Source organism: Haemorhous mexicanus, chromosome 14 (genome assembly GCF_027477595.1).
Source record: "Haemorhous mexicanus isolate bHaeMex1 chromosome 14, bHaeMex1.pri, whole genome shotgun sequence".
Taxonomy (NCBI): Eukaryota; Metazoa; Chordata; class Aves; order Passeriformes; family Fringillidae; genus Haemorhous; species Haemorhous mexicanus.
The window spans coordinates 13,802,785-13,816,175 of NC_082354.1; the positions used below are offsets into that span (position 1 = coordinate 13,802,785).

The following is a 13,391-nucleotide window of genomic DNA, read 5'->3' on the forward strand; positions in this document are numbered from 1 at the left end:
GTCCTGGCAAAGCAGCGAGCCCAGCCTCTCCCTATCAGCCTGTGAGAAACACCTCTGAGCTCCTGTGACATCCACACAGTGACACACAGGCTAGAGCAGAGTCCAGAGCCAGACCCCAGCCCAGCTGGCCTAAGGCAGCGCAGGGGAGGCTCAGCCACAAGCTGAACACCCTGCAGAGTGCCACCTAATCCCCTGGCAGAGCTGCCACCAATCCCCTGGCAGAGCTGCCACCAATCCCCTGGCAGAACTGCCACCAATCCCCTGGCAGAGCTGCCACCTAATCCCCTGGCAGAGCTGCCACCTAATCCCCTGGCAGAGCTGCCACCTAATCCCCTGGCAGCAGCAGAGCTGGTTCTCAGGCCTAACCTGGCATGGCATAATGGGCAGAGACAAGACACTGCTTGTCCCAGGAAGGAGGCCAGGTCTGAGGCAGTGGGAAGGAAACTTCCTCCCCAGCAGAGAGGATCTCATCCAGCTCTGCCATTTCCCCACTCAACAGAAACTTGCCCCATTACTGACTGGGAGAGAATGCTCAGGGAGATACAGCAAAGAAAAAAGTGACCCTTCTTGCCAGCCATGAGCAACACCAAGAGGAACTCCTCCAACCAGAGGGGACATCAGGTATGTGCCACATGACTCCCTGCCAGCACATCATGCTCAAGGGCACCCCATCAGCTCCATCTTTCCTGGACCTCCACTGCTGAGGGCATGGATGCCCAGCAGAAGCATTCCTGTACTGCAGCCATGCATCCAGACACGAGCCAGGCACAGGCTGAGTGCTGGGAGGCTGCACCATGCAGAACCACAGCAGCAGGCATCCAACAGGACTGGCCACGTGTGCCCTGAGGGCCTGGTGCTGTGCAGGGCAAGGGTGGCACCAGCTCTGCACACAGGGCTGCCAGGGCTGCTGCTGCAGATGGAGACACCCAGGATGTCTGTTTGAGAGTGCAGGGGAGGCTGAACTGGTTTGGAAACTGCCCACTGAGACACCCCTGCTGGCATGTCTGCCACAAACCTGGTTGATGTGTTTCAGCTTGTCAATAATCTGGCTGATCACTGGCTCCAGACCTTTCACCTTCACCTCATGGTTGCCAGCCTGGGCTTTTGCTCCATTCCTTGTGATCTGGGGACTGTACCTGTAGGAATGAGAACACAGAAGACCACGATGTGATGGGCCAAGAGAGAGGAGATCTTTAAAGTTCAGCACAAACTAAGAAATCCCAAGACAGGCACCAGCCCTTTCCAAAACAGAGAGCACAAGACAGTTAATAATGACAAAGAAAGGACAGAAGATTCCCATAAACATTTTTGCTCTGGCTTTGCAAGATGATGTAGTTGTATCACTTGAGGACAATGAAGTCCTTTCCAGTCCATTAGTAACCAAGGAAGATGTTAAACAGTATACAATAGAGATAAATATTTTCACATAACTTGCACCCAAGAGTCCTAAAAAAGCTGGCTCAGAAATTCTGGCTTGCTCATGTTTGTTTAAAATAAATCTTGGCAGACCACAGAGACTCCAGTACAAGAGCAGTAGTGTTGTGCCCACAGCCAAAAAAATGAGTGGGATGACCCAGTTAACTGCAAGCTGATTAGCATAACATCAACCCCCTTGCAAAATAATGACTATCACTGATGTGTGATTTCAGTAATAAAGAATTAAAGCATCAGAATATAATTAATGCTGTCAACATTGCTAATGGAAAATAGGTGTTGTCAAACAATCCTGATTTCAGTCTTTGATGAGATCCAGCCTTAGGGATCAAAGTAACTGCTCAGACAGAACGTACCTTGACTTTGGTACAGTGCTGGGCTCTGCACCACAGGCTATCCTGATTTATACAGGCACCATGAGAGCCAGCAAAGCCCCCACAGACTAAACTGCCAGGGCAGCTCTGCAAAGGAGGGCAGCCAAGCTGCCCTCAGCTTTTTCATCAGCACTTAGAAAAGAAATATGCATTCACTTGCTGCAGGATTTATGGAATGGGAAAGTTTACCAGAGTGGGGAAGAGGGACAGACCTGCTGCACACTTGTCTTCAGAGGAACATGTCCCTACACTCAGGACCTGGGTAACAGCTGATGATGCTCCAGCACAAGACAAGCACCAAACTCAAACTCAGGTTTGGGCCAGAGCCATCAGCTGCCACCTCTGCCTGCTGGCAGCCCCAGCAGTGGCACGGAGCACACCAGGGCCTTCTGGAGCTCTGGGCTGCTGCATTCACCACAGCCCAGTGATGGGCTGTGCTGCTCTGCAAGCACCAAACAAGTCCTCATCTCCAAAACCTGGCAGCCAGAACAGGCACTACCAAACCCAGGCACAGCCTCTGAAAGTGAGATCACCGAGATAACACCAGCACCAGTCTGCTTTACTGTACATCTGTTTTTCCAGTGCCATGGGTAAACACCATGAATTTTCCTTCCTGCATTCATCTCCTACACATCATGTTTTCACCCAGCTCCCAGCACCAGTCCTAGTGGCTGCCTCCCTGTCTGTCAGCTCCCTGCTCCCCTGCCCAGCTAATCTTCCATCCTCACACTGCCAGGCAAGCTCAGGCAATCAGTCAGCCCATTTCAAACGGGTTTTGGGGAGAAAGTGGGACTTGAGCAGGCTTTTAAAGAAGAGGAGGGAGACAGGAGGGATGGTGGGGCCAGCTCAGGGAGGATGCTTTGCTAGGGTGGAAAGCAAGAGGCATGTGGACATTTGGCCACAAGAGCTATCAGGGCACACTGAGGGGCTTGGGGATACTCAGGGGCTTGGATTAAACTCTGCTTAAACTCTAAACTAGAGGAAGAGATCTACTCAGACACGTGGGAATGCAAAGACAACCCCAGATCTATACTGGGGCAGTAGCAATCTGCCCTGACCTGAAATACATCGTTTAATTACAGAACTGAGGCAGATTCCCACTCCAAGGCGATCTCAGAGCAGGAGTTCCATGTACAGGAGCTCTCTGCACCTCCAGCTGGGTCCCCAACACAAGGCATTCCCCACATGCATCTCCATTAATGGCTGGCAACCCTGCAAGATGCTGCACTGAAGAGATGACACAGGAACAAGGACAGGAGAAAGGAGGTGTTTGTGCTTACAGCACAGGAGCACACTCCTGTGTATATATATTCCTTTTCCATGCAATAGCAGCTTTTCCAGGTACAGGCATCACAGATTCATCAGCTTGGCTCTCCCAAGCCCCAGCTGCCTGCAGAGCCATCCCACCCCTGCACTTTAGCACCAGCACAGCTCCAGCTCTGACCCCAACACCCTGTCCCTGGGGCCTCCCGTCAGGACTCAGCATTTTGCAAAACACCTTTTTTTAATAGTTACCTTATCCTGGGAGGCACAAAACACGGCTATACCTGAGAAACACTGGCTCCCAGGCCAGAAAAGCCCTCCCAGGTGCAGTTGGAGGGTGGGTGTAGGCTGAGTGATGGGGAGAAGGGGGCCAGGCTGGGCCAGGCTGCAGCTGCCCATGCCCCTGGCACAGCCCTGCATGCCCCGAGCACCATCTCGTGGGAAGAGGCTGCTGCCGCAGGCACAGACCTGCCCGGCGCTGCTGAAACTGGGGCTGAGCTTTCTGCAGAGAGATGGAGCACTGAGCCATCAATCCTGCTGCTGATTTGTCACACAGCCACTTAATGCCACCGTGCCCACCTGGCAAACACATCTGGAGACTGGACGTAAACATCCACAGCACGCCCGAGTTTAAAGATGACAAAGAAATTCCTGGCTTTGGTGTCACTGTGAATTTAATTCAAAACCCTGGTGGAACTCAGAAGTACATTGCTGAAAGGTCTCCTGTGGTTTCAGAGATTTAATCAGGAAACTCACACAGGTTTTAGCAAGAGCAGAACCAAGCCCACTTGGTGCATCCCTAAATTAATACAATCTCTCTCCTAAACAGTTTTATACAAACAAACACAATAGCTTGGGTTTGAGTGGGCGAAATCCCTTCTGAAATCCATGCAGCAGCTGCCAGAGAGGATTTCTGAAGCCTACACAAAGTAGTACAGGAGGGAGGAACACAGTACTACAGCAATACTATACTGGAACTCCACGTCCAGAGACTGAAACTGCTCTCCAGAAGGTTCTGCTGGGGTTGTGAGGACCTCAGATCAGCCTTCTCAGGGGAAAAAGTCTACTAGAGAAGGAAGCAAACCTGAAAGCATTAGCAGAGGGATTTCTCCCTAAAACAGTGTTGTTGGAGAAATGGAGGGTCACCTCCTGGTGCTTCCCACCTGGCCAGATACAAGGGTGTGTACCCGACCCAAAATGAACCATTTGCACTATTACACAAGCCATTTGAAGCAGCAAGGCAATGGGCCCAGAGCTGCCCATCTTTGAGCATGAACTGCAAAAAAGGAGATGCATGGGGACCTGCTACACCCCACCAGGCAGAGACATGGTCCTGTGTGACTTGGGTGCTTTGGGGGACACTTCCTCCAAGCTGAGACCTCCTGGTGTGCTCAGGTACAAAAGGGGCACCAGCTCCCCTCAGCTGTGCCACCCTCTGCCCCAGCACCAGCCTGGAGTGGCCACATTCAGGCATGTGGGATGCAGCCAACCAAAGGGTTAAAAGCTTTGAAATGCAGCTTCAGTGAGCAACCTGCATTCTTGAAATGCCAGAGAAGCTGGAAAAGACAGCTGGCACCCCTCCCTGCAGCCCAGGCCAAGCAGCCTGGCCTTAATATGGCAGAGAGATGCCTTTGCAGACCCCAACAAGCTGGAGGTCCCAGGACAGCACCCTTGCAGCCTCCTCTGCATCCCCCCCAAGCTGAAGGGTTGGTGGGCTCACAGGCAAAAAAGCCAAAGCACCACTTTGCTCCCATATTCTCCAATCAGTGCAGAAAAAGAGAAATCTCTGAGCCATCCCAAGCTGCTTCCAGCTCATGCCAGTAAAACAGCCCCTTCTGCAGGACACTTGTGCCACTTCTTGAAACCCATCTCGTGCCTCTGCCATGGGGACTGATACCAGCATGGAACAGCAAATATGCACAGAGGATAAAGGCCCCCGCCCTGGTCCCTGGGGGTCTCTGTGCTGAAGGGGTATCAGTGTTGCAACATGAGCATGGCCTGGCTCACACTTCACAGGCAAAGCCCAAAATACTTTTCTCTTTGACGTGTCTCAACGTCAGTCAGCAGCATCTCCTTGCCTGGGCTCCCTGGGTATGGGCTCTTGCTGGGGATGTGGTATTTTCCAAACACAAATGTCATATTGTTAAATGTGCTGATAAGCAGCCCTCATTAAAAATGACTTTAAAGACAACCACCTCATGAAAACACCAATAATCTGAAGTTCTCTGTGAGAAGAGTACAACTGCAGACCCTTCCTGCTTAAAGGAATCTCATCCACCAGACATACATGCCCAAGTATGCTGTCAAATTGAGAGATTTCCCTTTCCTTTCCTCTCCACCATCCACAAATGTCTCCTGTGAATGTTTGGTCTTTCCAGCCCAAGTGCAGCTCATTCCAAGCTTTCATTTCAGAGCAAAGAAGACAAGGTGACAAATGTTATTTAAATACATGGCAATGAGTGTAAGATGTGTGTTCATCCTACTCGGCTTTGAGGTGAGTTACTGCAATGCCTGACAAGTGATTTAAAGAAAGTAATCCTGAAAGTCAAACATAAAGAATTACACCTTTTAGAAAGAGGAAAGGAAAGTATGTCATTCAAATAACAATTAATTCATGCCTGCCTTCCAGCTGCAAATTATTTATTCAAATGTATCTTCAATTTAAATAGCACAGTAACCCTCACAGGCTCTCTCTCTGCTGTGCTCACTGAATTACACCTGTCAGAGAGAGTGGGTGGGGGACAAACACAACACAGACACAACACAACACAGAGGTTTCACTGCACAAGAGTTAGTAACCGAGTTGGAGAGAGCAACATTCCCCCAGACCCCCAAAGCTGCTCTGCATTTCAAAATATGACTTACTACAGATCATGTGGACTGCTGACATTGAGTCCTTACCACAGAGGAGGCAAAAGAAATGAAAAAGGGGAGAAAGGGAAGAAAAGTTCTGCCACCCCCCACCTTTCCATGAACCCAGCCCTTACCTCCAGCTGGTTTTCATGGCTCAGAAAAGGTGGGTACAGTGGTGAAGCCACTGAACATTTTACTCTCTGACCCTGCTAATTTCTGGTTTAGTGAGACAACCTCAGTGTCACATCAGCAGTGGGGGCCAAGAGATTTGAAAAGCTGTTTCCACCCCCTGTTTCCTTACATCCTGCCCTGCAGAGTGTAACTCCTGGAGGTGCCCACAAGCCTCCAAGAAGAGGTGACAATTCTTTCCCTGACAGTTTCCTCTCTGCAGACAGACGGTCCAGAGACATCTGGTCAGCCCCACCCCATCCCAGACATGGCTGGTGTGGGGTGCAGGTCCACCCCAGCTCTTCTCTTCCATATGGGGTGTGTGTCCCCACTATCCCATGGTCACATGCAGGCATCTGTTTCATGGGAGTGCAAGAAGCAGGGGAGAGGTGGGGTGTATGGCTCTCAGGTCCTTCCTGGCTTTGTTTGCTTGCCTGCAGAAAGTCCTTGCAGCCTCTGCAGAGCTCCTGATGCCGCAGCCAATTTACACCACCAGCAGCTCCAAACAAGCTGCTTCAAAAGCAGCCAGGAGGATCCAACACTCTCAGTGGGGAGTGTTCTCACCTAACTAAAAAGGAACCATTTTCTGCTGGATTTCCAAATATCAACACCTGGAAGCCTCTGAGAGCCCCCTAGGATCCTGCTGTGTCAGTTCCCTGCCAAGAGAAGTGCTGCTCCTTCCCAACTGCCCCACACAAAGCTCTACAGCCAGTGAGAGAGCTGCAGGTGATGGCTTGGTCATAAACCTGGGGTCTCAGGTAATCACCTGGCTCTGGGAGCTGGGACTTCAGAAGGAGCAGCAAAAACTGTAATATTCATAACAAAACAATGGGAGGTGATAGCCTGAAGTCTCCCTCTACTCTTATTTCAGTTCAAGACAAATAGATTATGGAAAAATTGGCTAAACCTGAGACCAAGCAGCAGGATAGAGGAAGATTCATTATCTTCTTTTCTGAAATATTCTGGAAATTATCACAGCCACTCAATAACCCACTGAATTTGCCTACTATCCTTTCATTATAGCTTATACTTGCTACAAAGCTGTGTTTTATGGGCTTGAAAAGTTATACAGCCCCCTCTTTGGGGATTCCATTGGATCAGATATTTTGCAGCACTGCCAGAAATAACCAAACCGTTCATGAACTAAAGGGTTATTGCTGGCATGGAATTTCCTTTGTTCCAATTACAGAATCTCATTTTTCTGTCTTGCTTCCAATTGTGCTTTCATTGTTTATGATTTGTGTGATTAAAACAAACCACAGTACGCTGGCAACAGCAGGGAAATATGAGACCTCTAGCTTGAAGAAGAGAATCTGGCAAGGTGCTAAAAATATATTAATTTTGAATTGGTACAAAGAAAACAAGAGTTATGCTGATGATTTAGATTAATGTACACGTTTGTCTGGAGAAATTTGGAAATGGCAGAATCTAACAGTGAGGCTTAATGTGCTTACAAGTTTTGCAGTGGGCAGATGTTGCTGTCAGTCTGTTCAGAACAGCTTCAAAAGAATATACTCATGTAAGCAGATTACTAAACTCTGAGAATCTAGATTTAATAGGCTTTTAGTATTAAATGCTGCAAAACCCTGAGACTATATATAAAGTTCGAATCACCTTTCAGATTCCAGCTCCCATAGGAACTGAGGTGAGTTTGGTGTCTCAACACCGACTTGACTTAAGCTGAAGGCTTTCAATGAGCTAATTACTCAGCCAGGACTTGGTGATAAGAATCAACCTCTGTTTTTTCCCTACTTAGGATGGAGATAAGGATAAGAGAGGCAGGACAACATTTCACCACCTAACAGCACCAGCAGGAGGTCTGGTGAGAGGATGGGGCACAAAGACAGAGCAAAGGAAGGGCATCACAGGAACCCTCACCCAGGCAGGGTTAAGCTGTTGCACACCCACCGTGCCTACACGTGTGTCTCAGGGAAGTGCCTGGAACTGAGCCCAGGAAAGCTGCAAAGGGGTGCACAGGGATGCACAGAGACAGATCCAGCAGGTCTGGTCTCCAGCTACCACAAACACCAAGCACTGGGACCCTCAGCAAGCTCCTTGCAAGTGGTGAAATGTGCCGCTTGTGGCTTTTGCCTTTGTGGTGTCCCATAAAAGCACAGTGTGTTTTTACACACTCTGAAAAGTGTGAAAAGCAGGAATGTGTTGCCTTTTATTTTTTCTTCCCACTTTGGCTTATGTTCTTCAACCATGCAAAAGCACAGCAAAAGACACAAGGCACTGTTCTGCATTACGGAAAAATCAGCCTTTCCTGTGTGGTTACCACTGTTTGCAAGCAGTCATTTTGAGGCACCATGTCCCTAAATCCACAGTAGGGCTGGCAATCAAACTATTAACCCACAGGTCAAACCTTGGGAAGGAAGATGAATTCTTGCCATCAGATGGTCCAACGTGGAGAAGCAAATGATCACAAAGGGTCCCAAAGTAAGATTCAGTTAAAAAAAACCTGAGGGATTAAAAGCAGGATAAAATACTCCAGCCTGCTGCTTTGCACTGGAGCCCCCAACTGAGAGGGGCTTAAGAGTAAGGAGGAAGCAGAGGATGGTTCAAGGCTCAAACTGGGAAGTGAGACCCAGTGGAAATACATTGAGCACATCCAGTCCATGGGGAGGAGAGAAACTCTCATTACCTGTGGGTAACAGAGCACTGGGATAAACAGGACAGAGCAAATACCAAGCCAGAAAAACCACAGGAGGGGACTGCAGAGTGCAGAAGGGACTGTTTGCATCAAATGACAGGACACACTTTGCTGGTATTATCAAGTCCTTGGGTGCACTGGCAAGGGCTGTGAAATTGCTATTCCAGGCTTGATTTAACATGTTATAGGAAAAGGACTTAGAATAACTAACAAATTCTGTCGAGACAGGGAGGTCTGGAAAGAGATAAATCAGTAGGGCTCTATTCTAGCTTAATGGACACTCAGGTACTACATTAGAAATGCCAGAGGTAAATAGCCACAATCCCTACAGGAACACAATCAAATCCTGGACATGCTCATACAGATGCTCACACTGACCTTACAGACCCAACAATGCTCAAACAGCTTCATCCACTGCCCACACAGCACCAGGCATGGAAACACATGGAAGCATAGAATCCAGCCAGCCACTGCTCTGCCCTGGTCTCCATCTGACCAGCAGATTCAGCAGGAGCTTTCTAGTTTATCCAGGGACCCAGGGATTGCTTATGCCCTGCTATGCTGTCCCTCCAACAGAGACCAGGGTTGAAGTCACTCATGAGGGCCAGGGCTTGTGAACATAAGGCTGCTCCTGTCTGTCTACAAAGGGTCTCATCCACCCAGTCTGCCAGGTGGGATGGCCTGAAGCAGAGCTAGACTATAACATCACTTGTCTCTGCCCTCCCTTTAATCCTGACCCCAAAGCCCTTGGTCAGTTCCCTATCTATCCCCAGGTGGAACCCCAGGCACTCCAGCTGGACATAAACACCCCATCCTTGCCTCCCCTGCTTGTCCTTTCACAGAGCTGTGCCCTTCCAGCCACAGGAACCATCCCACCATGTCTCCTCCATCCTGGCAGGCACCACATATGTGGGAGAAGCACCAGGACAGCACCCTGAAATTAATACTAGGTATTCAAAACACATCAGATTTCTTGCAAAAAGTGGCAAGATGGAGTCTAATCACCAACAGACACACACCAGCCCAGCAGGAGATGATAATTCCTCCAGTACATAACACAAATTCTCAGAATAGCTCGAGTAAGAGCTGCTACACCATGAGCAGATGCTTGGCTCCCTCTTGGGGAAAACACTGAAATAAAGGAACTGGCAGCTTGGGGTACTCCAGCACTGTTACCTTACATGCTCCTGATTTTCAGGAATCCTCCCAGACACTCTGAGAGAGATGCCAAGCTGGGAAGTCAAAGCACATAAAGCAGCCAGTAGAGATAATTTTAACTACATTTTAACTGCATCTTTCTATTTTAAACATTCTGCAAGTGGGTCCTGGGAGAAGAGCACCCTTGACCATTATCTTAGCTCAGCTTTATTTAGCTGAAGTCTCCCTGCTCACAGCAAAAATCTCTTAATATCTGTAAGGGAACTGTTTCTAATATTTCATAGGAGCTGGCAGAGGTGGTGATACCTGTGCAACAGGTCAGAGGGGGCAAGGAGAGGAGTGGAGAGGCACAGGCTCTTCAAGTGCAGCAGAGGATTTATTCCTTAACTCAGCAGCCAGGGGCTGAAATCTTGGTGCCCCCTTCATGCACACAGACTTCATCCTCTCCTGCCTTGCCCCCTGCATGCCATGGCACCTACAGGACGCGCCATACTGTGCCCATGATGGTCCCCTGGTGTTCTTAGCAGAAAGCTGAAGGCCATCTGTCACCTGAAGTCATGCTGGATCTGCAGATAGCTCTGAATTTACATTTGCAGGAGGATCTGGACTCAACACCCTTCCACTGCCACCACTTCACCCAGCTGATGTCAGCAGGACCCAGACCAAGGCCAGTGGCTGTGACCCCAGTGAATTGTTGTACGCCAAGACCTCACCCCAGCTCTCCCTCTCCAGAGCTGCAGTGTTTATAGCCCTGCTTTAGAAGTTTTAATTAACAATCAGTGAGATAATATTGAAATAATCTTTTTCTTTCTAACTGAATGTCTCAGGCATGGAAACCCAAGATTTCCCAGAAATAAGTACCAATAGAGGACACATTTCTCCTCAGGCCACCTAAGTACATTTTACTAAGCCTGTGATCTTAGATGTTGAGTCTTTTTTTTTTTTTTAATAGAGATTGATGCTATTTTGGTCTATTCAGTGTTTCAGGTCAGTATTGCAAGTACAGGCTAATTACCACCTGAAGTTACTGATCAAGAAGTCATAATTAATATCTCAACATTTCACCACTTCCTGATCTTATTTCTATTTCTTCACTTATGCAAAATACTTAATAGCAAAGGATGCTTTGCAAAGTAGGCTGATTAGAGGAGATTTATGTATAATTATAAAAAAACATTTCCAAGTTCTATTTCCACATTATTTAACATTCCCAAGGGGCATTTTTAGCAAGAAAAATCTCCATTTCTCTTAACACTCTTTATGGTATGAATCCTGCACGTGCCTGCCTCTGTTAACCTCAATTATCACCAGTATATCCTCTGAAATGGTGAGTGGGGCAGAGCAAAGCAGCCACAGCACAAGCTGGACCTGGGTGGGAATGGCTCCATGCAGAGAGGACAGCCAGGACTCAGTGGTGGGAAGGTGGTCAGAGGGCAGCAGGGGCACCACCAGAGTTCAGTGGTCCTCACCTCCTCCAGCTGAGAGCCACAGCAAGGAGAAATTCAACAAGGGAGTCTTCCTTGGCCCTCCCTGGGTGGGGCAGGGGATGCCAACCACGCTGTCCTGTTATCAGGGCACCAAGCCTGGCTGGAGACATCCCCAGGCCCTGCAGTGCATGGGGACAGCACCCTTGCTGCTGCTCCAGAGGAGTGTGGGGCACTCCCCTGTGGGAGCAGTGTCCAACTGCTGCTGCTCCCCTGTCTCTGGCCCACCCTGACCCAATCCCATCACGGATGCAGAGCTTTCACTATGCAGAAAATTCAGTGGAGGGCAGCACACAACCACTTGTATCTGTGCAGACCTCACACATCCGTCTGAGCTGCAGCACAGCTGGACTCCTGCTCTGCACAAAGACCCCAGGGAGCAAGTCATGCCCTGCTCAGACTGCTCCTGTGCCTGGTCAACAAAAGATGAGCAGGAGAAGGAGGAGGAGGAGGGCAAGGGAGGAGAAGGAGGGCAAGGGAGATGTGATTCACCTCTCCACGACTTCTTGTCCGTTCCAGCAAAGGGTGTCATTCTGAACAGCAGAGCTGTGGTTGCAGATGTACTCTGGCAAGCTGCTGTAAAAACTGCTGTGGGACTTCAGCTTTGCAATTAGTTCCCTGGAAGAAAGGGAGAGAAAAGGGTGCTCAGTTAAGAGAAGAGGAGGTTGGTGCATTTTAACCAGTGAAGGCAGCCACACAAACACAACACTAAAGCAGCTAGGTGCAGACAAACCACAAAGCATCAGTTTTATTTCCAAACCAAAGCGGCTTTTTCTATTTTTCTTTGATGTTATTCAGTCAAAGGCTGAGCCCATGTTTCCCAGATCAAAACTGCTGGTGATGGGGAGGGATGTGGGGGCAGCAGAAGCTCAGCCCAACTTTGCAGCAGGCAAAAGTCAGACACAGTCTGCACTCTCACAGCACCTAAGGAAAGGTGCCACTGGCTCAGGCCACACATCCATGGGGTACACCTGAGCAGCAAGGGCTCAGGCTTTAGTGACCCCTCTGCTTTGCAGAAGGCAACAGAGGCTCTTCAGGGGCTTTTTCTGGCTGACATTGGCCATCCAGCATTGCTGCCAGGGCAGGTGGCATTTTTGGTGGCAGACCAGAGCTGACATCCTCAGCACAGACCCGCACACATGGCTAAGACTGTGTTTCATGCTGCCCCATCAAAAGGACAGGATTTCAAGGGATGCACTGGGTTGGCCCTGGGGTCACAGTCTGCATTGAGAGGTGCAGGTGACATCATCAGAATGGCTCTGCTGCAGGAAGGCAGGAGGAGCTGCAGGAGCAGTGCTTGCACCAACAGAGGGGATGTGAATCAGGCTGCCTCCCAGCCCTGTGCCCTTCCTTCCCAGCAACAAGGATCTCCAGCTGGTCACCAGAGGGCCAGAACACAGGCTGACCATGGGATCCCTGATGCTTCCAGAGAGGTGACAGAAGCTCTGGAGTGGGATGTGACATCCCCCCAGCCCAGGTCTGACCCCTCAGGGACACTCAGCAGCTGTCACCAGGGAATAGTAGCAGATATAATTAGGTAAATAGCACCAAAAGTAAGATAACATGGATAGCAGGGACTGGAGGAAGTAAGGCTTGGCCTCACAGTCGTCTTGTTTGGTTTCAGCACATTTCCCCCTTTGGCAAGGGGGTTTTGCCCACCCTCCTTGCTCCCTGGGAGGAATGATGAGGAATCAGCACCTGGAGCAGGGAGCACTCTCGGGCATCCCCCGGGAGCTGTACAGGGGGTTATCCCTGCCTAGCAGCCTTAAGCAGTTTGGTGTGCAGGGGGGTCCAGCTCCCTCATCCCTCCTGGCTTTGGGATGCCGTGGGGTTCCCTCTCCAGCCAGAGCCCGCGACAGCCAGCTGGGGGCAGGCGACACCAGCAGAAGGCGGCTGTGGGCTGTGCTCTGCGCTGCCTCGGAGCCCGTTCCTGCCGTGGGGGGGCTGGCACAGCCCGCAGGGACAGCCCCAGCCCGGGCAGCAAGGGGTCCCTGCCTCTGACCA

General features: G+C 49.9%; 1 protein-coding gene across 1 annotated transcript in view; it reads right to left on the reverse strand.

Moving 5' to 3' along the window:
• GPC3 (glypican 3) overlaps positions 1-13,391 on the reverse strand; it is a 141,318-nt gene that overhangs the window by 41,636 nt on the left and 86,291 nt on the right. The window contains exons 5-6 of the mRNA XM_059859511.1: positions 11,880-12,005; positions 1,016-1,136 (exon numbers count right to left, since the gene is read on the reverse strand). Coding sequence (XP_059715494.1) covers positions 1,016-1,136; positions 11,880-12,005 — 247 coding nt within the window. The remainder of the gene's footprint in view (positions 1-1,015; positions 1,137-11,879; positions 12,006-13,391) is intronic.